The sequence below is a fragment of the Panicum hallii genome, chromosome 1 (assembly GCF_002211085.1).
Source record: "Panicum hallii strain FIL2 chromosome 1, PHallii_v3.1, whole genome shotgun sequence".
Classification (NCBI taxonomy): Eukaryota; Viridiplantae; Streptophyta; class Magnoliopsida; order Poales; family Poaceae; genus Panicum; species Panicum hallii.
Genome location: NC_038042.1, coordinates 51,303,698 through 51,328,095, shown reverse-complemented (window position 1 = coordinate 51,328,095; position 24,398 = coordinate 51,303,698). Strand labels below are relative to the sequence as shown.

Genomic DNA, 24,398 nt, shown 5'->3' with positions numbered 1-24,398 from the left:
CGGACGGTGGAGACGCTTCCTGGCGACGGACTCGAGGACTACAAGAGCCGCGCGGGTGCGTTCGCTGCATGCACAAAACGCAACCGCTTTTGCTCGCGAGGGCAGAAGCAGCAGGCAGCAGCAGAGGTAAAGGTGAAGGTGAGATCGTCGTCTCGTCTCGTCCCTTCCCACCCACTCCTCCCCTCTCCTCCTGGGGTTTCTCTTCTCCGCCCTCCTCCTCTTGGTCTTCCGCCAAAACCCCATTCCGAATCCAACGCTCTGTTGTTCCGATCGAAGCATCGGTCTATTCTTGGTGGTGGTGGTGTACTGGTGGGTGTTGCTCATCCTGCTCTTCTCGTTTGTTGCTGGGTGTGCTGTGTGGTTTTGCCTCTCGTTTTCGTGAATCCCGACGCCGCATTGGTGGGGTTTTGCGCTCTCCTTCTTGGATTGCGTCTTGCGCTCTTGCTGTTGCATCCGTGCGTGTGTTGCTGCTGTTTTTTTTTTTAATTTCGTGGTGTTTTCGTTGAAGGAGAGGAGGCGTGCGTGCGCCGAGAAACCCACCTCTGCTCTTCGGTCTCACCCGCTCCTGCGCATCCTTTTCTTCGTTGCTGCGATTTGTTTTTCGGCGGAGCCCTCGTTTGGTTGCTGCTGGTGGTGATAGTGGCGGTGTGTTGCTCGATCGTGCTGTTCAATTTTCTCGTTGTTCCTGGTTCACCGGGTGCTGCTTAGAAGCAGCGTGATCCCCCCCCCCCCCCAACAACACACACACACTTTTTCTTGAATCTTGTGGCTTCTTTTGTGGGATTTTATGCCGCACGCTTCGATCTTGTTCTCTGTTATCTTGCATTTGCTTCCGTGAGTTTGTTTGCAGCCGTTTGGTTTTGAAGTTTGAGGCGAACTAGCACCGAGAACCCAGTTGTGATCTCTGCTCGCCTCTGTTCTTCGACTTCGCTTGATTGTGTGCCATCCCCCTTCGTTGCTGTATGCCTGTATCCATCTATCTTTGCCGGTGCTGTTGGTTTCGAAGTTGGTGGTGGTTTTCTGGGAGGTGAGGCCAATGATCACCGAGACGTGCTGTTACTATTACCATGGTGATATTTGTTTGTCTCCTCTTCTCCAACAAGGTGCTCTCGATCTTAACCGCCATCCTTTTCAGTTGACGCCTATTTTTCTTGTTGTTTAGTTCCCGCTCCTAAGAACGCGATGCTCTTCGTATCTGTTTGTCTCTCTTGTTTTTCTTGTACTACTTTATTTCCCCTTTTGGTACGTTCCAGAAGTGGCAAATTCTGCATTTGGGATTCTTGTTAATGATGCAACCAATCTGTGCATCGGCGAGTCCTACTAGTTTTCTGCATTCACGTTTTTTCCCCGTTTTGGTGCGTTCCAGAAGTGGGAATTTCCTTTCACGACGTGAAGGATTCGCACAGCCGTTTCTCTCTCTCTTCAGAGCCTCTTCTTTTCCTGCTTTAATCTTCTGCGATGATGTTCTAAGAGCGTGTTTGTATCTTGTTCCTTATGCGCTTTACTAGTGGAAGAACGAGGAACGTGCTCTCTGCATATCGCACTCCCTTGATGCCAGGCTACATTTGATTCTATTTGCATCAAAGAGGTCTGCACTTCTTGATGCGGGTTCCTTGTTCCTTACTCCAGATCGAGTGATTGTTTCTTACAAGATTGAATGGCGCCCTCTTGTTTGTTGACATATTTTTATTTTCTCTGTCACACATGGTGTTCGCTGAGCAGTGTCGTATTGTTGAGGCGATATTTTTCTCTGTTTGATACTGCTTGCATGATGTTAATGTACACTGGAATTCAACAGCCTAGGCTGTTTATTTCTGAAACAAAACATTGAGTTTCTCTTGGGTTTTGAATAGGTTTTACTGGTGGCCATTCTTCCTGATTCTTGTTTAGGACTGACTGGTTCCTTCTTCTTCTTCTTTTGTGGGTGGGGGATGAGTAGTTCCTTCTCGTCTGTTATCTCTAGCTCTAATCTAACTACCGCTCGTTTTCACTTGTTTTTACACTTCAAGTTTATGTGCGGTTTATGAGTCTAAAGCTGGTGTAGTTGTATCTATGTTGTTGGCAGTAAAATAATCTTGGTTCGCTTTATAGTTGTATGTATTTTGTGAGTATCAATATCGATTCCCTTCAAGTATATCTTAGGGTCAATCACTACTGCACCTGAATGATATTACTGCTATTATGATATATGATCCAAGAATGTAGTCAGGGTACTTTGACTGAACAATTTGAAAATTTACCTTGTCATACATAATTCATTTATTGCAAATTACAGGGCCACTAGGCCATGGAATGACATGTTAAGCGTCAGGCTTTGCAATAATGACATATCTATATATTTCATTTGCGATCTAATTCTAGCTCCATATACAGTAAATGTTTGTGATAATTATATTTTTAGTTCTTCTATTGTCAAGCTTCACGTGTATTTCTGCAATATGCAATGCAGTTTCAACGTATTTAATTTATTTCTTCTCTGACATTGTTGGTAAATTATTTGTTGATCTTACTTTCACACCAGAAATTTTCAGGAAAACAGGCAATCCCTATGGGTGCATCTAACAGCCGTGAGGGTCCTTTGTTACAAAAGTCTAGTGAAGGAGGAGAAAATGCCAGAATCAAGTATGCAGTATCATCTGTGCAAGATCGGCGCAAGAACAAGAAAGATGCTGTGAGTATTCTACTCGTCCTTTGCAAGATTATTGTGAGATTAGCTCTACATAAATAGATGCTTGAATTGCTACTAATTGGGCTTAAATACTAACCCTTTTACCTCTTATTCTGTAGTTTGCAGCTGTCCCAGATCTAGATGACCTCACATCTTTCTTTGGAGTTTATGATGGCCATGAAGGTTTTATCTTGATTGGCACCTCTCGTGATAGAATTTCAAACTTGTTAGCTATGTGCATAACTGAACATTTCAGGCATTGTTTTAACCCAGGGTCCAAAATAGTCTGAAAATATAGATTGTTTGCATGTGTTTCTTAAATTGCCTTCACACATACTTTGGGCATTTAAGAGTATGGGTGTTCATTGGTATATAATCTCCTGGAAACAGTATCACTCCTTTTAATAGGGCATATTAGGATTTTATAGTCCAACTTTAGTAGTTTTGACCAACAATTAGTTAAATAATATGCATGTTTAGTGTCTAAAAGTTTATCAGTATACTCATATTTCACATATATTATAATATGGTATTGATTTGTAACAAATGATAATATATTATAATAGAAATTAATTGTCAAAGTTTGCTTTCAAGGACTTTTGAAATACCAAGATTCCCTACATAAAGAAAAGGAGGGAGTATTATTAATCCCTTAGTTTTTCATAAGAAACCATTTACTACTGTAATTAAATATTGACAAGTTCCTCCTTTTCCTGTTTCAGGAACTGAAGTGGCATTGTTATGTGCGACACAACTTCACACTGAGCTTCGTAATCATCCAGACTATAAAGAGGATCTAGTTAACGCAATGCGGAAGGCTTTTTTCAGGTTATTTTGTTGATAACATTAGTTCTGTCCATTTTTGGCAGTGGATGTTCAAATGGCCTATATTATGTCCATCTCACTCATAGTTGCATTTGCTCAATGTGCTTATATGAAATATATGACTACTGTTCCTGCTTACTTGTTGCAGAATGGATGAGCTGTTGGAACAGTCAGAGGAATGGAAGGAATTACTTCCTCGCGATACTAGTGGTCGGACACAGTGCCTCTGTCTCAGGGCTTGCATTTCTGCTTACCATTGGCCCTGCACACAGGTACATTGTAACTCCTGAATGTTGGTTCTTTAAGCATACATCTGTAGAGGAGATTAATTTAAACTCTATCCCTTGGATATTGCGCATATTGTTATCTGTAAGAAGGAATAGGAAGGGATAGCTGTCGTCTGTAGGGTAGCTACCATATTATTCGTTCTTAGGGTGTGCGTCTGAGTTGAAAAGTGGCATCATTAACACCAAGCTTCAAGTAGAGCCACATTGAGTGCCTGGTTTCTGAGTTGGAGTTCAACTGTTGGTTTGGTTGTCATTGCAGCTTGTTTGATACCTACCCCACTGCTGAAATTAACTTGAGATATTGCATTTTACTCTGTTTAAATTCATCATTTCTTTCATATTGTCTGTCCTTTCATCTGGCACAAAAAAGATCTTTTTCTCCTGGAGGTGTTCAGAACCTATTTCTCGTGATCTATTGTTTAATAAGATTTTAGTATTGTGTCAATATATCATTTTGAATCTTTTTCCCCAGCCTCCACCCCCTTATATACCGCCACAAGAGTCAGGAAGCACAGCATGTGTAGCTGCCATTAGAGGCCACAAGATCATTATTGGAAATGTTGGACATTCTCGTTGCATAATCTCAAAGAATGGTCAGGTACATGATTTATTTCTTGCCAAATGTCTGGCTGAACCTAACTAGCACCCTCTCTTTCATAACAAATCCATTCAAGTGGTGCCTAAAGGCTATGCTTGTTTCCATCAGGCAATTGAATTAACCAGTGAACACAAACCAAGCCATTCGATTGAAAAATATAGAATTGAAAGAGCAGGGGGACGAGTAACCAGGGATCAGGTTGTACTACCAGGTGAAGCAGAAGGATTCTTCCACCAGCGAGGGTCGGGTATCTCTCGGATTAATGGAATCTTAGCCTACTCCAGAGCGATTGGTAAATTCTTATGCGATTTTCTTTTGCTCAGTTGTATATAATCCATCTTTTGGGGGAAGTAGTAGGGCATTTGCATATAATCTATTGCACTATGATGGTTTCTTTTTGCCACTTTTAGGCCTTTTTGCATTCAAGTATAACAAGGATTTTCCTCCTGAAGAACAAATGGTGACATGTGATCCAGAAATTCTCACTGTAAGTGTAATGAAGTTGTTTTAGGAACTAGTTGTACACGTTCTTCTGGGTGTGACCTGATGGAAAATGACCTCCTCTTTGTTAGATGGATATTACCAGTGATATTGAGTTCCTCATCATAGTAAGTGATGGTATCTGGTAAGTCCTCAGCAAAATACTTCATAACTGGTTAGCTTATTGTTTTTGTTCCTAGGTTCAAAGATAGTGCAACATATTCAACTGTACATGACATTTAGTAGCTTTTGATCTTGTTTCTTCTAAGACATTAGTATTTATCCAGAGGGGATCTGTACATTTTCCTTCAATTAACCTGTGCGCTGCTTGAATTAAATTTTTTTTATTCTTCATTAAGTTTTTTACATGTAATTGCCCTGGAGGGTTCTATGTTACCACAAAGAAAAATGCCCAATACCTGGGTTAACTAGTGCTTCTAAATGTCACTCATTTCATGATTAATTAGTATGCTCAACTGTACCGCAATCTGCTATATAGATCCTGCAGACTCATCCACCGCTACCTGACGGTATAATTTGATAACATAGCCCAACCCCGAATTTGTTGCCTTTATATCCATGCTAACACTGTCTCTTGTTTTTTTTTTCGGCAGGACTTGTCTGACAAGTCAGGGTGTGGTTGATTATATACACTTCTACTTAAGACCAGTGAGTTTTTCCACCTCATCTTGTCTCTATGTCATGATAGTGATACATTAGAAAGACATTTCTTATTGGGTGGACAAAATTTTATAGGGTGCATTCACAATATCTCGTCTAATCATATAGAAACATTTGCTACTGAATATGTGTATATCCTTCAATATCTGTTTGACCTGGTACTTGGATGGAATCATGGAATTAGCATGTTTGGTTTGGTTTATCTTCTATTGATTCGTTGTTAGATTTGTTTTGTTGAAGGAAAATGGTTGCCAATTGTAACTTGTGCTGTCCCTGATCGATGCAGGGGAGGACTGATCCGCGCACCATCTGTCAGAAACTTTGTGATCGTTGCGAGGTATCGGGCGACAACGTGACCGTCATACTGCTTCAGTTCAAGGACGCCCTGCCACCCGCACCAGAAGAGAACTTGCCCGGTGACGCCGCCAACAACAGGAACGTCGCCCGGCCACCCGCTCCAGCAGGGAACTTGCCCGGTGACGCCGGCAACAACAGGGACAACGCCGCGCCACCCGCACCGGAAGTGACAGAGGAACACGAGGACAAGGAGCCTGAAGGCGGCGAAGAGGTGCCCCTCCTGCGTGGTGATGCGATAACGGATGCTTGATGGTCGCGGCAGAGTTTTTGAGTTCCGTGGCAAGAGAAGAAAGCTCCTGGGATTTGTAGGTTCCGCTAGAGCGCTGTTTCCCTTTTCTTCCCCCCTCGTCGTCCAAGACAGACAGAGTTGGTGTGACGCCACCGCGTAGGATGATGCTACCGTTTTAGTCGTTTCCTCTTGAACTAGTAGTGTAATTCTGATGCCTGGGTACGGTTCCAGTTCCACGGGATGGAGATTTTGCTTGAGAACAACATGAGTTCACGCACAAACCTCTGTTGTTCTGAACTCTGAATCCTGGAGATGCTTTAATCGAGTTTGCAGTTGATATCTTTCTCTTTGCCTTTACAAATCGTATGCTCTGTTCTCCCTTGTCTGAAGTGCTTTTTTTCTGACAAAGCATGAGTTTCCTGGCACAATTCAACATGCAGATCACGACGGAAGGGGGGAGGGGTAGCAGAAATGCGCACGGGCAATGTGTTCCAGCTGACACCCGAGGTATCCAAACGCTGCAATAGCTCAGTCCCTCTCAAGCGAAAGCCGCCGTAGGAAAGAGTTGCGAAATGATCTGAAACCATTTTTCTTTCACTGATCGATGATCTGAACCTGATGGTGGGTTCGGACAGAAGGAAGCAGTGAACAATACTGATTTTTTTTTTCAGTTAGGCAGTTCTGTTGTTGATTCTTTTTAAATACTGTATGTTGTCAGAAGTACTCTCTATCTGAGAGGCACAGCTGAACTAATCGACATCGGCAGGCGTCCAGCTACCTCAACACCGGCAGCAGGCCAGCGGTTGCATCGCACGTTCAGCGGCTGCCCCATCAAAACAAAAGGGAAGAAAGAAAAACTGCAGGCTGCAGCAACTTACAGCCGCGCAACAGCCACTTTTGTCGCTTTGTTGCCATACAAAGTTGGTGGCCGATCGATCCGATTTTTTTGGTTGCGACTCGGCTGCCGTCCCAACGACGAACGGCCGCGACGGTCAGCTGGCCAAACCGGCCGGCGGCGCCGCCGAGCTCGGCCTCCAGACTGGAAACGAATTGCACGGGCACGGCAAAAGTCCTAGCTGTGGTTAAGTGGTTTGATGGTGCGCGCATACGCTGGCTTTCGTCTCCCCCACTAGTGCTGCCAACGATCGCGTGGCCAGCCACCCACGACAAGCGTACGCCTGATGCCTGGAGCTGACGTGGACGGATAAGCGGCGTGCCAGACCCTAACTGAAAGAGTCAAGCGTGTGAGCAAACGGAACAATGCCGTGACAGTTGGACCCCATCAATAATGGCATCATGATATTATACTTCTTATTTTATTTTAAAAAATAGAAATAAACGGCAGGGTCGTTCAATTCATGCCAGCGATAGTTTTTTTTTTGCCATAGTAGCTTACACTAGCGAGTGGCTTGATGGATTAGATGTCCTAATCCAGCCATGGGCGCACTTGATTACACCGAAACGACGCTCTCACGCTCGGCGATCTGGATTAAATCGCCAGGGGTGCCGGCCACGCAGCACATAGCCGCCGTGCGACGGCTGTTTTAGATGATGCTATTTGCCATAATTTGATCCGGATAGATGGGACTGGAATTGAAGGAGACGAAAGCGATTGCTTGGCCTGAAGCCTGCGCAGAGATGACAGCAGCTGCAGGCTGTGGCCGTGATCGAAAGCTTTGAAACGGCTTGCCACAAGCATAGATGCATCGACAGTGACAATTTCACTCGCAGGCGCTCACTGCCCTGCACACCTCGATCGAACTAGCACAAGCCATTCTCCACGTTACTCACATGCACCAGAAGTCCAAGATATCTTGCCTGGAAAAATGCTGTCTTGTTGCTGCCTCCTTCTCATTTACTATTTGTCAAGTCACGATAGCTTCTTTTTTATTATTTTTTAAAACAACACACTCTTCTTTTTTTCCTTAAATAAATGAATTTTATGACAACTAAATGAACTAATTAGATTGTTATAAATGCCATATCTTATTAAGAACGAAGAGAGTGTTTTCTCAACACACCTGGAATTGGCGATGTGTCACTGTGCGTGTTGCTGAGAAACTTCACGATCGACGAGAGGAAACACCTCGTTTACTCCCTCGATCATGACTGCACGGCCCGTAATTGTTGAAATTTCCGGCCGCTTGCGATACTACTCGGTCACCAAACGACAGCTTCAATTCTTCAAACACTAGCCTAAACATTTCGCTGGAACGTTTTAGCTTGGCTTACGCGTGCACGTTGTACTGACGAGGGTCCCCGCATTGGAGGATCTGGGCACGCGAAGTTCACTCACCCCGTCTGTGTGTGGTCCAAGTCCATGGGTCGGGGCTTTGCGTGCACTGAACACGGTTTGCAAATCGTCCTGCCAACCCGCGCGCCGTGTCAAGCACCGAACTGGTACTATACCTTTGTGTTTCTTCCTCACAGTGACGAGCTCCTACTTGTTAAGTCTTAAACCTCCTCAACGAAACATCCACGAGCTTCGATATCATACATCGTGAACTCTCGATCCAAAACACTCTGTCTCGACGTACAATCTGTCAAGCAACTAGAGCAAACGGCAACCGTAGAGTTGTTTTGGTCTTTTGGATGGAGATGCTAGTACGCCAGGCTCCAACGGGTGGGGTTCTTCATTTTTCCGCTCTGGTTGATTGGTGTGTGTGGGAGAACTAGAACCCCACGTATCAGCTCTTGCCTTCCACGCCTAAACAGCGCCTGCGATAATAGGGCATGTTGTTGTCACTTGCCAGCACCCTACCGATTCGAGATAAATCTAATTTCACCAGTGTCCAGCCCAGCGAAAGCGAAACTGCGTTCCGGCCCTCCTTACCTGATAAAAATTCTGAAGGTCTGATGATCCATCAATGAAGAAGCACCATGAGTAATCTAGCTGATAGACTTCTAGTAAATAGCTACTGGTAATTAACCTCTTCTTACTTTTGGGTCACGGCCTGTCACTGCCAGTGTCCTTCCCTCCTTGATGAATCGCACATAGGACCATGCTTTAGCCATTCACATTCTAACTTTGATCGCCCGGCACAAGACCCACTCGACATTTAGTTTTATCAATGGCTAGGATAACTTTTATTCCTTTATTTGAGAAAAAAAGTAGGTGGTATTCGCACCTTGAGCTAATATCATGTAAGCATGATTTAAAAGACATATTAAGCTCATATTATCTGCCAATGCAGGTAGTTTTGCTGTTGGAAACGACCGGCAGTCCGGCACCAACACCATGGTCGTCAAACCTCCGGTGGTTGGCGGTTGCGTACTAGCGTTTTCGGGTCTTCCATGGCAGGGCCTCCGGGCTCGCTAGGTCGATCTGACAGGTGGCCGCCTCCTTGTGGCCTACCCCACCTGTCACTCTCCAATCAGAGGCCACCCCACACCAATCCGCTCCCCAGGAAGCCGTTTTCTTCCCCCTTCGTCTGTTCCGTTACGCCTCCGCGTCGCCACTCGCCGAACCAGACCCGCCTCCCTTTTAAGCGCAGCTACCCTTTTTCCCGTGCACCTCCTCTCCTCCGCGCTCCCTCCCCGCTCGTTTCCTCTGATTCGCGTGCGTGCGTTTGCGGGGGTGAATGGGTGACCTGGGAGGAGGAGACCGGCGGGAGGCGGCGGCGGCTGCCGAGGAGGACCCATCGCCGGCGCCGGCCGGAAGCGGCCCCGACCACCTGGTGGTCATGGTCCACGGGATCGTCGGGAGGTATGGCTCGTTGCTTGGCTGTAGCTGATTTGCCCTCCATTTCATCTCGTAATTGGGATTGGGCTCGGTTCTCAATTGCTCCGTCAAAAACCTATTGCCGTACGCTTTTCTCGTGGGGAACCTTTTGGCTGTTTCGGGAACTTTGGGGGATTTCGAGCTATGAGCTTCTCTGATTTGCCTGATCATTGGCTGTATTCGAGATTTTACCCCGAAGCAGGTGCTTGCGTCTTTGCGAGAGCAGCTCCGGAGATGAGCGTGCTGCGCGTCTCCAAATGTTTTTTTTTCCTGAGTGAAGTGTAATTAATTTCATGACCTAAAATGTCCTCGTAACAAACTGAATTGAAGTGCCTCCTGGGAAGACACTACGTGATCTGTATAAATTTGGTAGGTTGGTCGTTCTAATTAGCGGGGGCACTGATGAATTCAGAGTACATAAATAACTGAATGCCAAAGTGAAACGCTGTTTGGTAAAGTTTCGTGCATTCACATCAGTACATCACCTACAAGCATTTCGGCCATATAATACATCTCTTTGTTTTAAGTTGCCATTTGATTGTTTCTGGAGCTGTATTGATCCTTTTACTCCCTATTTGGTGTACAGCACAGCAGATTGGAAGTTTGGAGCTGAGCAGTTTGATAAGTTGCTCTCCGACAAAGTCATAGTTCATTGTAAGCTCTCTCAATTCGTCTCTGTGGTCATCACTTCTTATTAGTAGTGTTTCATGAGCTATGAGACCTCCATCGAATTGTACATTTTTTTAGGAAGGCCAGTTTGACATCTTAGCAGATCACATTTACCAATCCTCAGTCCTAGTGTTGAACTATTAATGCATTGGTTGGCTACTGCTGTCCAACCTTTACACCTGAGGTGCTTGGTTGAACTATTAAGAAAGTTGTTCCTTCTTGGCAGATTCTGTGCCATTCATTCTAATGATTGGCTTATCATTCCTAGGCACTTCTTCTAACAAGAAATGCGATAGGAGCTTTATCTATATTCCATGTTTTGTGGGGCTCTTGGAATCTTACTTCCTTGTAGGATATATACCTGGTCATGTGCAACTGATGATGCAAAAAGGCGCATATTGCAGATGACTGTGATGGTGTTTCTATTTAAACACAAATTGAATAAAAATTTGCATTGTTGCACATAACGTATGATTGCAATTGAACCATATTACAAACATTATTTTTTAAAAATATATAAGAGAATTTTACCACTTATAGCCATTTCTTATGGTTACTTGAATGATATTTTTCTTAACTTTGTAGGTAGCAACCGCAACATGCACAGGCTAACTTTAGATGGCATTGATGTAATGGGTGAACGATTGGCACAAGAGGTTAGTTCTTCCATTATGCGTCTTGATTATATTCTGACTATCTCTTCTACTCTACTTTATGTGTTCCTACTGCAAAATGATGACAAAATTTAGTAAGGCAGGTTATTGAAGAAATCAATAGAAGACCATGTATCAAAAAGATATCTTTTGTTGCACACTCAGTTGGAGGATTGGTTGCTAGATACGCTATTGGAAGACTCTATAGACCACATAAACAAACATCCGAAAATGCTCAACAAAATTTGACTGACGACAACAGAGGCACAATATATGGACTTGAGGCAGTGAACTTCATAACTGTTGCGTCACCACATCTTGGTTCCAGAGGAAATAAGCAGGTACTGTAGTAGCTTAAGTTTTGCCTTTCACCATTACGATCAGATATGAAAAGCCATATATCATCCTTTCATGTTGAAGGTCAAGCTTGCAAATTGATCTCTTAAAAGATAAATAACTTGCTTGAGTGATGATAATAGTATACTAGCTTTCTTTGAAGGCTTGGCAGAAGCATTTTGGTACTTGTAACATGAATGTTTCAGGGTCTCGACTGAAATTTTTTTTATCTTTGTTTGAACTATACAGGTTCCTTTCCTTTTTGGGGTTACTGCAATCGAAAATTTTGCTTCCTGCATCATTCATTTGATATTTGGAAGAACTGGCAAACACCTCTTTCTTACTGATAATGATGACGGAAAGCCTCCATTGCTAGAACGCATGGTCGACAATTGGGGTGACCTGCAGTTCATGTATGCTTATCTTCCGCAGCTGCTTTTGTGTGCTTGGATTATGAATATTTGTAGCTTACCAATTTGTTGGTGTAGGTCTGCTTTGCAAGCATTTAGACGACGAGTTGCGTACTCCAATGTTCGTCATGATCGTATCCTTCACATTTAAAATTAGTACGTAGTACTGTAGGTACAGCATTGATTCTAAATTTTTTTTTCCATAACTGAATGTTGATTAAGATATTGTTGGGTGGAGGACATCATCCATAAGACAAGATTCGGAATTACCCAAGGTAAACCTTATGGTTTTTTTTTTGGTTTGGCCAATCTTAGCATAATCCTTTCTTTCAATCTACCATTTATAATATGCATTTAATTATATTCTTGTAGTGGGTTGATTCAACAAACAAGATTTACCCTCATATTGTATATGAGGAACTATGCAAAGCAGAAGCTTCTAATAAATGCATAGACACGGACCACTGCACACTAGAAGGTTTGTATTAGTGCTTGGATTATATAATTGGACATGCGCTTGTTTCACATTTTTGTGATTGATCTCTTTTTATGCTAAATATGGCACTATTGTGTAATATGAAAGTTCAAGGCAAATTTTGTAAGTTGGCAATGCTGCAAAACCCAACATAGTATGGGAGTACTGACAAGCATTAGCATATTTGCTTACTAGTTTCTTCCTCTCCCTCTGAAATAGTGCTGTTTCCCTGGTCTATGTATCCTGACAATATCTAAATGGAAGGCATGCTAAAAATTGTTAGATCTGCTTCCTTCTTACTTTTCAAAACGTGGTTCATGTTTATTTAGAAAGGTTTCCCTGCTTTTAAAGAAAGCATATAAGGTTTTTGATACATCCAGTTTACGCACTATATGTGGTTGATGTTTCCATGCTTATTTAATTCAATGATGATTATCTTGCCTATAGATAATAGAAGATAGTTTCTGGGGACAGAGAGTCCTTTTTCTGCTTGTTGACATTGCCAGATTAGGAATGAATTTTTTAGCTTATGTAATCTTGAAGAGAATGGAGCCTCCCAATTAAGCATGAAAAAATAAAAAAGAATATCTAGCTCAGTTTGCGGGCGGTCAGGATATACACCCTACCACCAGGTTTCCTACAGCTATAATAAGCTATGTATTGAGAAATTTGATATAATACTATCTGTTTTGAGAAAACAAAAAAACATTGTTTCTCAGTTCTTGGATTGGCTAGGACACAGGAGCATGGCCCTTTATCTATTGTGTTATCCGTGGGGTCCCTGACTGTATAGCATCTTGCATGGGTCCCTTACTCCCTTAGGTGCTTGCGGCTCCACAATGTTTTGGTGGTACACAAGTTCCATAGATATGCTTACAAATGAGGTGAGATCGATTTAGACATGTCCAGTCTGTTTACTAGCGTGGGTATGCTGCTCTAAAGAACCTTATGGTTGTACTGTCACCATTTTCTATCATGCATCCATCACGAGTTTCCATGATCCCCACATATGTTGTCTTGTGAAAGCTCTTCAAGTCTCCATATTAGCCTATTAGGACATGCTTCTTTTGTAGAGACGAAAAATATACATTTTGGTATATGCCCAAGGGATCAGAAATTACACCTCTATATTGATCCTACATTATTTAGTTCCGACATCATGCATTACTCCTTACTGCAGAATTGCACATGATGGACTGGCTTCTATTGCAATTTACAGAACGTCTTTTAGGAGGACTTAAGCGTGTGTCATGGGAAAAGGTGGATGTTAGCTTCCACAACAGCAAAGTAAGATCTGCAGCACATAGTGTGATTCAGGTATTTGTCTTTAGCTACCCGTGACGTTCTTCTGTCAGCAATTTAGCAACCACTTGATGTTTGTGAAAGTTATACTGAAGCTGAAGCCTGCCTTGGAATGAAATCTTTACAGGTGAAGGATCCTGTGATGCATTGCGAAGGTGCCGACGTCATACAGCATATGATTGACCATTTTACTCTCTAGTAAAATCCCTGGTCTTTGTTTTGCTAACTGCTGAGTCTGAGCCTGGCGAGCATGTTTATGGAATCCCAGGCGTCAAAGATTCATGGCACTGATGGATCAAGTATATAGAGGGGGAAAACACTCGGTGTATGCCCGTTGGTTCATTTAGGTATTTGTGACCATATATGTTGTATGTTGTATGTACTTTTAAGACTATCCTTGTCATTATAAATGTCCATCATTTATTTAGTGGTGTTCTTGATACGGCGTGCGTGTATTTTAGAAGACATACTGCAGATAGGATGTGTATATGTGGGGAACAAAGGCCGTTGCATGGATGCAACGGAAATGCTGATTTTACTTCGACAAATATGATTGCACACGCAACAAGACAATTTAAGAATCCAGATTCATTCCTCGCAAAAAAAAAACCCAGATTCATCGGTGACATCACTAGTAATGTAGAAGTTTAGCATGAGCTCTTTTCTATATCCATATAATGGTGAATTCAACGTTGCTAATAAGTAATAAACAAACCGGGCTCGACAACACCGTATTGCAGTACAAAATAGATTAGTCCCATTCATTGCCATGGATCACTCGGCCGTTAGTCCATCCCAGCTAAACAATCTTGGGTAACGTTGGAGAAGACAGCTCGTCTAAGTTGCACAAGCTTGCCAATTTAGAACTGGGAAAAAATGGCTCTGGGCATTTCATTTGTCAGCTTCCTTTTTTTTTCTGTGAGAACTCGCAAGCAAACTTTTGTGACAGAATGTGACGACGGGATCAGGCAACAAAGACATGGTTCTCTACCTGTCATTACAGGCGCTTACGTAGCCCAGTAAAATCGAGGTTAATACTCAATAGCCATGTACATAAACCCCGTTCTGTGATAACTTTTATTACAGTGATTGTCTCGGCTCAGAAAGCATTAAGCTAAGGCAATATTTTACACCTTCGGTCCTAATAGATACTGGAACCCATTTTGCGATTTCCAGCTTTGCTAAATGACACAGTAATATCATGCTGCTGCTACCAATCTACCATGGATGACAGTCACCTGCCGGTACAAAGACAGCAAGGCAGTGCTAACTGCTAAGCAGCGAGTATAGTTAAACTCTATCTGTGTATAGCTACACCAACCAATGGCGAGCTTGACTGTACTGGCCCGTCAAGCCATTGTCTAGAGAATCCCTTTAGCACCAACAGCTACACGAGTTGTAGTTACAGTATGGGAGGTGTCTATGAGCATGGAGCAATTCAGAGATGATCTTTCGCTAGCTTTGGTGGCACATCTACAGAATGCATGTCATTGGATGGAGTTGGCAGCAGGTGCTTGGCCTCGTCCTCATCATTGTCACTGTCCTCAATGATAGGAGAGTGTATTGAATGCAAATCATCGTCTGATGAGAAACCAAGGTTAGTAAGCCTATTAAAACCTTACAAAAAGTGGAAGATGTATTTGGAATCCCCGCTATGTTTTTGTGTCAGAAAATTCCCTGATTTCTTTGAAGTTTGCTTAAAAAGTAATCATTCTACAGGGGCTACCAGGTAAATAGTATTAATCCCTTATAGTTGTAGATGAAAGGGTGACATATGTAACATGTTGAATATTTTGATTTGCACGTAATAAAGTACGAACAAACATGAATGGGTGCAAACACGTATAATAACTAAATTAATGAAAATTAAGAAAGCCAGGCTTACAGGAAAAAGGTAAAATGGTCACAATACTGCACAAGACTATAGAGAAATTAATCCTAGTCAGTGCCGCATTTTCATATGAAAGTAGCATAACATAGCATTGAAATTATAAACCGAGTTGAATCATGCATGCCCACACAAGCTAATCCTCTTAGGTTGATAGAATTTGGCAAGAAAGGCGACCTTGGAAGTCACTGAAAAAAGAAAACCAATGCAATAGAAAATTTAGGTAGATACTAACCAGAACTTTGACGACGAGTTGGGACACGACCCACAGGAGAAACTTGAACGCTTTCCGGTAGAAGACAATCAAAAACTGAACCTAAATTTTCAACACACAATACAGTCAGCTGCCTATAGTTTCAAGTAATAAAGTAAACAAACACATTATATAACAATACCAACCTACTCTCGCAAGCCTATTCACCCAGGAAGGGATGGGTTTCCCAGTTAAGTTCTGACAAACATCGTCCGTGAAATGATTGCAGTTCTTATTAACCAAATGATATGTGTTCCCATGATACTTCCCTGCAAGTTTTTCAATAAACGTGCGGAATTCTTCCTGAGACATGTCTGTTGTGCCTAGCCATACCGTTCTTCTATAGACAAAGCCAGGGCAAGTCTTTGATTCCACCTCAAACACACCACTGGACGGGAAGTCATGGGCTCCAAATCCATACTCCATGCCATGAACTGCTCATTTTGCAAATGAAAAAAGAATAAGAAAAAAGAGAGCACTAAAGGCTTAGTTCAATCTTCTGTAAGTTAGCTAGATACTGAAATAGACATCATGACATCCAGATTTCGAAAATGCAAACATAAACAAAAAACAACACAGCAGTTTTGATTCAGGCATTCAGCACAGTTGCAGCAATCCATGTAATCAAAGGTTACGTAGATGCGCTAATTGTTTGGTGAATCCACACTTTACTACCTGTGAAGGATGACACTAGCAAAGCATAACAGGATTTTTCCCACTAAGATAGATGTTATGCATAATTCTCCTCGAAATTGTTGCTGAGTTGCTAAGACAAAACAGTGCTCTTTAATCTGTATCCCCTATTCCCATTGTCCCTCTCAACATTGATCAGCAGTCGCAAACTCACAATACATTTTGTTCCGCAGATCATTGTTACGTACACCTAATTTGACCAAAAAGCATCATCAACGGAAAAATATTCTAAAATCAGCATCATGTTAATTAGTTATTTGATAACAGGACGTCTTAATCCAACATTCTACCACAAAATCGGTACCGAAAATGAAAGGGGATGCGATAGATCGCCATGGAAACCTTCGATTCCAGAGTGGAAGACGCCGAAGCCGAGCCAGTAGAGGTAATCGTTCGCGGACGTGAGGTCGTACACGTTGAGCAGCACCGGCGTCGCGGCAGCGCTGGTCCGGCCGCCCATCCCCTCCCCTCCTGCCCGACGAGGCCCACGAGCCCTCCCTAGAGATCTCACGGCCCGCCCACCATGAATGGGGCGGGGGAGCGGCTAGGGCTCGGCCGCAGCGCGGATCCGTGCGGGAGGACGCGGCGCGGAGACGGAGAATCCCTCTATGCCTTTTCCGATCCGATCTGCTTAATTAAGGAATGAGTATTTGGGTTTTCACATGTGACGCTATCTTCACGCTGTTCTGTTTTTTTCCCTCTTTTAAGAAGAAGCTGTTCACGCTGTTGCTTAACAATTGGTGAGAGCTATCACTTTCCCGTCGCCAGAAGGAGGTCCGGACTCAGAGTTTGGCCGCGGCGCAGAACAAGAACAACTCGAAGCCAGTGGCCGGTTGGACGAGAGGCAGGTGCACGCGAGCGTGTCTCGGCGCCGACCCAATCGTCCGCAGGACATGGCCGTGCTCCGCCTCCGATCCGGCAGCGCGACGGGCTCCAGTTTCGCGCGAGATCAACATCATTAGCAAACCCGACGGCGGCGAGTTAGAACAGGTGAGCAGCGATGAATCTTTTTTTTTTTTTTGAGAACAGAAGCGATGAATCTTCTGCACAGATGCGTACCCTACAGATCGCGACGCTGGCGATCGATCGGCATAGTTCACGGCGCCTCGTGCCAAAGCATCCCACGGGTAAATTTTGGGGGAATTGGGATTACACCCTACATGGATCTATGAGAAACAGAAGTAGAAGCAGCCAGACAGCCAGTGATCCGTCAGGCGGCGGCGTCGCAGCTCAGGTCTCCGCGCTCGGGCTCGGCGACGTTGTAGTACAAGGTGGACGCCCCGCCGTCGAACTTGGAGACCACGTGGTGCGCCGTCAGCCCGCAGTAGCGCCTCCGGAGGCGCTGCACGCAGATGTCGGAGATCTTCCTGAACATGTGATCCTCCTGGATGAACGGCTGCTCGATGAACTCCGGGAGCGGCATCCACTGCAAACCATATGTATGTTCTCTTCAGAAAAATCACAAAAGATATGCCCGCTTGCTTGGCGAGGCAACGCTGAGCAAGCGTTTTGTATGTATCTATACCTTCGCTGCTTGAATTTCCGTTTCGTCGATCTTGATTTCGTTGGTTAGTGGTCTCAGCAGGCAGATGAAGAACAGGTCCGACTTTTGGAACGCCACGTTATGCGCATGCCTGCCACAATTTCAGACCAGCAATAATCAAATAAGGTGTTCTGAAACTCTGGATGGCTGCATCTGCAGAAATGTTCTACTGAGCAGTGCAAGTGCATAACAAATCCTATAATTTAAGACGTCTAAGCTGACTAATACAGTGAGCATGAGCAGAACCCTTACCTGAAAGCAATCAGTTCCATAAATTCAGTGTCAATCTGCATAATGCATCGAAGGAACTATATTCATGATTAATTCCATAAAAAGTGTAAACCAAGTGAAGAACAAATATCAGAACAATCTTTTACTCCAACAGTAACAGAACAATCCATTTCTTACTCCAGTCTCCTCCTTGACCTCTCTGACAGCTCCTGTAAAAATCTCCTCCGACTGCCACAAAGCAACCAAACGTTCTTCAGTAACGGGACATCGCAAGTAGAGCTCATATCATGCCAGGTACCCGTCTGATTGTCTGAATCTTTACCGCGTGGATGAATCCCGTTGGCAGTTTCCAAGCACCAAGCGACGTTGAAGCAGAATACTTCTCTTGCACCACAAGAACCTTGACGAGTGCTCAAGAAAAAAAAAATCCATCAGAATCACATACAAAGTACAAACACATCACAATCCTTTCCACTGCCACTCACTCATCGATGGAAAATGCACTAGCACATGAGAGGCTCACCTCCATTTTGTCGTTGATCACGAAGCCCCCAACTCCAACCTGGTGAGAGGCATTCGCCGGGAGCAAGCAGGGCTCGTCAGGGATCCAGTACGTTAGCATCAGATACTTCTCCTCTGCGTGGTGGTACCTGAAGCCTGCCTGCACCCAGCTGAAGTAACATCACATGACTGGTACTAGTAACTGACAGGCACTTTTTTGTGATCAAAATGCATCATGATTCAGACCAACAAACGTAATGCAGACCAGCTAATTGCTTTTACAGTTTGATTTAGTTCATCGTACTTTTACTGCTAGTGGAATGAACTCGGAGCGGTCCAGCGGTAATTTCAGCCACACCCCCTTCTTGCCCTGTAACGAGAAGTTACTGTCATCAGCAGCTGACACAGGTCAATTTTTGCGTGGCAATCTGGCGCTCGAAAAGAAGAACACGTTCGGCCGTGGCGACGCACCGCCGACTTCCAGCAGGAGAGCGACGCCGCCAGGGACCCCGCGAACCCGCCCGTGTCGGACGGCAGGCGGTCGGCGTCGACGACCATTCCGCCGTACTCGTCCTCCATGGCATCCAGGACGCAGCTCTCCTCCCTCGCCGGCGTCCACCCGTGGCCATTTCCGTTCCACCCGTTCACGCGTGACGCCGACTTCACCGCCCTGGGCATGTTACCGGCGGAGGAATAGGACGCCCAGGCCCTCGTCGCCGGCTCATCTGAATTCAACAGTGCGAGTTACCAATAACAACGCGAGCCAGGATGACGAGCAGATCGTGAAGAAGAAGAAAGTGCTATAGCATACCTCTGGAAGCAGAGCAAGGGCAGCTCAAGAACCTCGCACCGCTCCGGCCTGCCACGCGGTGGCAGCGCGCCGCCGTGGTGGCGCGCCGGCTCGCCGCGGCCGGGTCGACAAGCAGGTTGCCCTCCATCGATCCCACTCAAATGCGAGAGCGAGTCCCTGACAGAGTGCCAGACGTGCTATCGGCCTAGTGTCCGCTAACTGCCGCGTGCTCCGATCGATCTGGTGGGCTGGACTAGTTGGTACGAGATTCAGGAGGCGACCCGCGACCACACAAATGCTCCGTCCCACCGCACGTACGAAAGCTTTATCTCGGAGAAACATCATGTGGAGTCCACGTCACTCTCACAGAGTCACAAGAAGGATAGCAGGCTGCTACGTGCCAGCCGCGTGGGAGACGTCGCGTTTCGGAGCAAGCAATGGGGCCGTACACCTTTCCTAGCTGCTAGTAGCGTGATAGCTTTCGTCACTGCACAGGCAATGGCGGCAGCTTGCATTGAGAGCCGCATGTTCCAAGAACTTTTACTCTCTAAGCATGAGCTAATTAACCGATGAGTTAGTGTCGTGGAAGACTATTTCTTGGTAGTGCCGACGAGCAAGAATCAGAGCACAGGCTTATCCGAAGACAAAAGCTAGCTCGCGGATAATGGCGGTGCGCGTTGAGAGGATCATAGGCAGGGAGCGACGCTCGGGTCAGCTACTCAGCTCAGTTCAGTACATCCACTTGTATCCAATCCAGCAGGCTGAGGCTTTCTTCTCGTGAACTCCAGCTTAAGAAATGACGATTGTGTCGTCATGCGTGATGAAATGGAACCACAGGAACTCAAATTTATTCCCGCATATAATATTTGATTTGATTTGATCAGTTTTATTTTTATCTGCTTGTGCGTTTCGTTCGATGGAGAGAGCGAGAAAGTTGCAAAAAAAAAAAGGAAAGCAGCCAAGAACAAATTAGCCTGGGGGAGGCTGGGAAGAGGAACCCAAGTGCGGCCCAACAGCCCAATCAACAAGGAAGTTCTCTTCTGGTGGACCGACGCCTCAGTTTCGTGGCGTTTACGAAACTCTAATGGGCCTACGTGGCCCAGTTTCGTGGCGCCTACGAAATCACTCGACTCGATCTGGTGTTATAATGGGCCATCAGTCGCGTAAGCCGGTGGATAGCGCATTCGACCCGTTTCAGCTCTTGCCCTAAACCCACCCCGATTCCAATCCCCAACCAAACGACAACAACCAAGCGTCCAAGCCGAAACCATCATGGCGGCGGCTCCAACGGCGGTGGCGACGGCGGCGGGGGCGTCAACGGCGGTGCTAGCCCCCAGGCCAGCGCCTACCAGCGCGCTCCTCCGGCGCACCCAGGTCACCCCTCGCCGCCACCCCGCCCTGAAATGCCGCCGCGCTGGGCCCCTCACCCCCAAGGCGGCTGCGGCCGCGGCCGCGTCGGGCGGCAGCTCCCCGTCGTCGGCCGTCTTCCACGGCGAGGCATTCGTGGTGGGCGACAACATCGACACCGACCAGATCATCCCCGCGGAGCACCTCACGCTGGTGCCGTCCAAGCCCGACGAGTACCGCAAGCTCGGCTCCTTCGCCTTCGCGGGGCTCCCCTCCGCGGCCTACCCGACGCCCTTCGTCGCCCCGGGTGAGGAGTCCTCCCGCTACGCCGTCATCATCGGCGGGGCCAACTTCGGGTGCGGCTCCTCCCGCGAGCACGCGCCCGTCGCGCTCGGGGCCGCCGGCGCGCGCGCCGTCGTGGCGGAGAGCTACGCGCGCATCTTCTTCCGCAACTCCGTGGCCACGGGAGAGGTCTACCCTCTGGAGCTCACCGACGCCGGAGCCTGGAAGGAGTGTAAGACTGGGGATGTGGTCACCGTGGACCTTGGCAATTCCGTCTTTATTAACCACACATCCAGCAAGGAGTACAAGCTGAAACCTATTGGCGATGCCGGACCGGTCATTGAGGCTGGAGGGATCTTTGCGTATGCCCGGAAGACTGGAATGATTGCGTCGAAAGCCGCAGCATGAGGGACAGGTGAGATAATTGGGACTCATGTTTAGTTCCACTGCATAGCTTTTTCAATATGTGTTGTTCTATGCTTGATTGATCCTTGTGCGAATGTATGCCTGTATGGCTATTATTGTTAGAGATAAAAGGAGTAAACGCTTGGATGTCCTTTCCTGTTTACGCTGACACCTTTTCTTTTCCACTCTGATTATAACCTTATAGCTTAGGTGTTATCCTGAAATGTGTTGCATTTGAGTGCGTTCTGCAAACTGATAGAGCTTGTATTAGGCAGCTGGGTTTGATAGTTTTGCTTGTGTTTCCAACTCTAGGATATTGCAGTCATACTCTAGGGTCCATGGTTAAAAAATGATTGCTCATAGTAATCTATTTTGTAGTACAGTTTCTCTTCTGTTTCCAACTCTAGTATATTTCAATCATACTCTCGGGACTAGGGGCCCTTGGTTAACTCCGACAGATGTTGCTCATAACTTCATAAGTAATCTATTTTGTAGTACAGTAGTTATATGGCCTATCACAATCAGGTATCCTTACTTCTCTAGTGGCTGCAATATGCCTTAGACATACCTTTGGACATCAAATATGCATAAGAAAAATTTAATATAAGGCTAGATCAGGCTTCAGCACCAAATGGGTTCAGTAACTATAGTAAATTGTAATCTAGTGTAGGAAATCGCGAAACCTGTACTTTAGGTACACGTTGCTCTTTGAATAGCTTATTGGTTAATCAACTTTTACTTTCAGACTGTTGAAAGTTCGAACATCAAAGCAGCTGATTCGTGACTAGGTGGTTATTTTAGATTTGTGATTACTCATAATAAGGTGGTTATTGGATGAGCCAGCTTACTGCTCCTAAACATTATTTCTTGTTAGCAAATAGCAGTGTTGAAAACTCTAACCTGATACTAATATGACCTGATGATTAAGTTTCTTGGATGCCTTTGGCTTTGCAGAACTTTTCATATTTTCAGTACACAGCCTGGAATGTTGGAACTTGATTATTTTCCCTCTTTATCTTTGTTTTTCCCAGAATGCATCTAAGATAATCCTATACACGAATTATGTGAAGTATCTCCCGTAAGTTTATCAAATGATCAATACCCCTGAGATTTGCCTGCATCTCCTATTGAGTCTGAAGTCCCATGACATCTTGTTAAACTTGACAAGCAAAGCATGCATACCAGAAGGCCAGAAGCCTGCCATGGCAGTGTTTCCCTAGTCGTTTTTGGATCTTCTAAGCTCTAAATTTTGCTTCATGTGCTGCTAGATGACAAACTCATCCTAAAGCATCATAGGTTTGCTCCTCATCTTCTGGTCCTAGATCATCACTGTCCTAAATAATCACTACCTTATGACTAGGAACAGTCGCTGCTTGCCTTTCTCTTAGTCCACATCATGGTTCCTCCCTCGCCAGGAGGCATTACGGCTTGGCTCCAAGTGCACCAAGTCTCCATTTACTGTGACCAAGCAATGCACTAAGCGACAGTTTAGCGCCATGCCCACCAAATCATAAGGATGGTTCATGTTTCGATTTCACCTCAATTTTCATCTGGCATTCATATTGGTGGTAGCTGGTGACAGGCCACCTGTTCCACAAATACATTTTGTCCGTGCTTACTGTGATTTTTTCTCCAATTTCTTGTTCCTATCTGCACTCAAAATGGATGATCCGCTGATATTTTTTTACCTGCTGTGAAAAGATTGAAACAGCCTTGATCCATTGTTCTGATAAAATCAACTAGAATTGGCCTGAGCATAACTTTAAAAATCATAAAATTGTAGATCAAATTCCAAAAATCTGACACAACCACCTAGCTGCCGATTTTGTTGTACCTTCTTTAGCTAGTAGTCATTTTCGCCCCTTTTCCCCATTTCCCTTTACCTTAAGAAGGATTGAATTGGCAATTGGAAGAAATGAGCTAACTTAGCCGAATTCATAAATGGTATTCATTTTCGTTTTGACGGAGTTGGAACCTATGTAACATCACCGTCAACCCTATTTCTTTTTCATCAACATCTCTCATAATATTCACGTTTGATTTTTTTTCAGGTGAATTTCATCTGCTGTCAAATTAGTCGAGGCCTTTGCATACAGTATGTAAAACTGGAATAAGGACCAACCTCTACTTGCTTTTGTCCAGCTTGTGTACTGTTACTTTAGCATTGATTTGTACTGGGGACGGTGTTTTAAAATAAGTCACAGCGACACATCGTATTGGGCTATCAGGCTATGCTGAATCAATCCGTTCGGTCTCTTATGTACTATTCTCTGTACAATTGTACCTGCTACTGTGCTAATCTGATTGCATAACAGCTTTGTTGTCAGTTTATATTTTGGCTTTCTAATTGTCAGCTTATATTTTGGCTTTCTAATAAGCAAGAAATGTATTCGACATCCACTTGGTTACTTTTTTATCGATGGCGAAAGAGATTAATTTCCGAATGAAAACACGCATATATGGAAGAATAGAGCAGATTTACGAAAACGATGATGTATCAATTCATAACCCTTTTTTTCTGTCGAGGAAGCGAGACCCAGTGTTCTGGCTGTCTTGCCTCAAGCCCAACATTTTAGCGAAGCCCGTAGCCCATGGATAATTGGAAGTGGAGAAGGCCGGCTTCGTGCACTAAATTTGGGCCAACAGGGAGGCCCTGCAATTTAGTGCTTTGAGCCTTTTACAGACTCTGCTGCATCCCCTGTTAACATCCGGCTCCCTTGCATCATGCTAGTATACTACTACTTTTGTAAAACGGTTGGTTGGTTTCATCTGAT

At 44.8% G+C, this 24,398-nt stretch overlaps 5 protein-coding genes and 2 long non-coding RNA genes across 9 annotated transcripts; 5 read left to right on the top strand and 2 right to left on the bottom strand.

Annotated features, from left to right (window-relative positions):
* Positions 1-41: 41 nt before the first annotated feature.
* On the top strand, positions 42-2,852 carry LOC112882811. Its single transcript, XR_003226712.1, has 3 exons — positions 42-138; positions 2,522-2,671; positions 2,788-2,852. It is a non-coding gene; the product is annotated as an uncharacterized LOC112882811 (long non-coding RNA).
* Positions 2,853-3,653: 801 nt separating this feature from the next.
* On the top strand, positions 3,654-4,664 carry LOC112880720. The gene is made up of 3 exons (XR_003226421.1): positions 3,654-3,765; positions 4,253-4,378; positions 4,487-4,664. It is a non-coding gene; the product is annotated as an uncharacterized LOC112880720 (long non-coding RNA).
* A 130-nt stretch (positions 4,665-4,794) lies between these two features.
* Positions 4,795-6,399, top strand: LOC112879064 (probable protein phosphatase 2C 20). Its single transcript, XM_025943391.1, has 4 exons — positions 4,795-4,865; positions 4,951-5,003; positions 5,473-5,527; positions 5,826-6,399. The coding sequence occupies exons 1-4, from the start codon at positions 4,836-4,838 to the stop codon at positions 6,144-6,146; spliced, it is 459 nt and encodes a 152-aa protein (XP_025799176.1). The 5' UTR covers positions 4,795-4,835; the 3' UTR covers positions 6,147-6,399.
* A 3,163-nt stretch (positions 6,400-9,562) lies between these two features.
* LOC112886768 (putative lipase YOR059C) lies at positions 9,563-14,133 on the top strand. 2 transcript variants are annotated; one of them, XM_025952760.1, is made up of 10 exons: positions 9,563-9,831; positions 10,433-10,500; positions 11,101-11,171; positions 11,273-11,509; positions 11,754-11,917; positions 11,993-12,048; positions 12,137-12,189; positions 12,287-12,392; positions 13,570-13,706; positions 13,819-14,133. In XM_025952760.1, exons 1-10 carry the CDS (start codon positions 9,707-9,709, stop codon positions 13,888-13,890), a joined length of 1,089 nt encoding a protein of 362 aa, XP_025808545.1. In that variant the 5' UTR covers positions 9,563-9,706; the 3' UTR covers positions 13,891-14,133. The 2 variants fall into 2 exon arrangements, with proteins under 2 accessions (XP_025808545.1, XP_025808550.1); XM_025952765.1 differs by having other exon boundaries at positions 9,566-9,831; positions 13,609-13,706.
* Positions 14,134-14,722: 589 nt separating this feature from the next.
* Positions 14,723-17,018, bottom strand: LOC112886784 (deSI-like protein At4g17486). Its single transcript, XM_025952776.1, has 4 exons — positions 16,868-17,018; positions 15,979-16,266; positions 15,815-15,895; positions 14,723-15,272 (listed from the first exon to the last, which is right to left on the bottom strand). Exons 1-4 carry the CDS (start codon positions 16,983-16,985, stop codon positions 15,130-15,132), a joined length of 630 nt encoding a protein of 209 aa, XP_025808561.1. The 5' UTR covers positions 16,986-17,018; the 3' UTR covers positions 14,723-15,129.
* Positions 17,019-17,532: 514 nt separating this feature from the next.
* Positions 17,533-19,821, bottom strand: LOC112886755 (nudix hydrolase 8-like). Of its 2 annotated transcripts, none has more exons than XM_025952741.1 (9): positions 19,612-19,821; positions 19,272-19,525; positions 19,105-19,170; positions 18,823-18,960; positions 18,622-18,699; positions 18,477-18,527; positions 18,321-18,376; positions 18,051-18,159; positions 17,533-17,951 (listed from the first exon to the last, which is right to left on the bottom strand). In XM_025952741.1, exons 1-9 carry the CDS (start codon positions 19,736-19,738, stop codon positions 17,736-17,738), a joined length of 1,095 nt encoding a protein of 364 aa, XP_025808526.1. In that variant the 5' UTR covers positions 19,739-19,821; the 3' UTR covers positions 17,533-17,735. The 2 variants fall into 2 exon arrangements, with proteins under 2 accessions (XP_025808526.1, XP_025808535.1); XM_025952750.1 differs by having other exon boundaries at positions 18,321-18,355; positions 19,612-19,820.
* A 955-nt stretch (positions 19,822-20,776) lies between these two features.
* Positions 20,777-23,950, top strand: LOC112878929 (3-isopropylmalate dehydratase small subunit 3-like). The gene is made up of 2 exons (XM_025943199.1): positions 20,777-21,634; positions 23,676-23,950. The coding sequence occupies exon 1, from the start codon at positions 20,863-20,865 to the stop codon at positions 21,625-21,627; it is 765 nt and encodes a 254-aa protein (XP_025798984.1). The 5' UTR covers positions 20,777-20,862; the 3' UTR covers positions 21,628-21,634; positions 23,676-23,950.
* Positions 23,951-24,398: the final 448 nt, after the last annotated feature.

Coding starts and splice junctions, on each gene's coding strand:
- LOC112886755 (XM_025952741.1), bottom strand. CDS start 19,738: ATGGAGGGCAACCTGCTTGTCGACCCGGCCGCGGCGAGCCGGCGCGCC. Junction 18,961..19,104: donor TCATTCCACTAGCAGTAAAA/GTACGATGAACT, acceptor AGCTGGGTGCAG/GCAGGCTTCAGGTACCACCA. Junction 18,528..18,621: donor CAACGGGATTCATCCACGCG/GTAAAGATTCAG, acceptor GCTTTGTGGCAG/TCGGAGGAGATTTTTACAGG.
- LOC112886768 (XM_025952760.1), top strand. CDS start 9,707: ATGGGTGACCTGGGAGGAGGAGACCGGCGGGAGGCGGCGGCGGCTGCC. Junction 9,832..10,432: donor GTCCACGGGATCGTCGGGAG/GTATGGCTCGTT, acceptor TTTGGTGTACAG/CACAGCAGATTGGAAGTTTG. Junction 12,190..12,286: donor AAGATTCGGAATTACCCAAG/GTAAACCTTATG, acceptor ATATTCTTGTAG/TGGGTTGATTCAACAAACAA.
- LOC112878929 (XM_025943199.1), top strand. CDS start 20,863: ATGGCGGCGGCTCCAACGGCGGTGGCGACGGCGGCGGGGGCGTCAACG.
- LOC112886784 (XM_025952776.1), bottom strand. CDS start 16,985: ATGGGCGGCCGGACCAGCGCTGCCGCGACGCCGGTGCTGCTCAACGTG. Junction 16,267..16,867: donor CTTCCACTCTGGAATCGAAG/GTTTCCATGGCG, acceptor CAAAATGAGCAG/TTCATGGCATGGAGTATGGA. Junction 15,273..15,814: donor AACTCGTCGTCAAAGTTCTG/GTTAGTATCTAC, acceptor GTTTCTCATCAG/ACGATGATTTGCATTCAATA.
- LOC112879064 (XM_025943391.1), top strand. CDS start 4,836: ATGGTGACATGTGATCCAGAAATTCTCACT. Junction 4,866..4,950: donor GTGATCCAGAAATTCTCACT/GTAAGTGTAATG, acceptor CCTCTTTGTTAG/ATGGATATTACCAGTGATAT. Junction 5,004..5,472: donor ATAGTAAGTGATGGTATCTG/GTAAGTCCTCAG, acceptor TTTTTTCGGCAG/GACTTGTCTGACAAGTCAGG.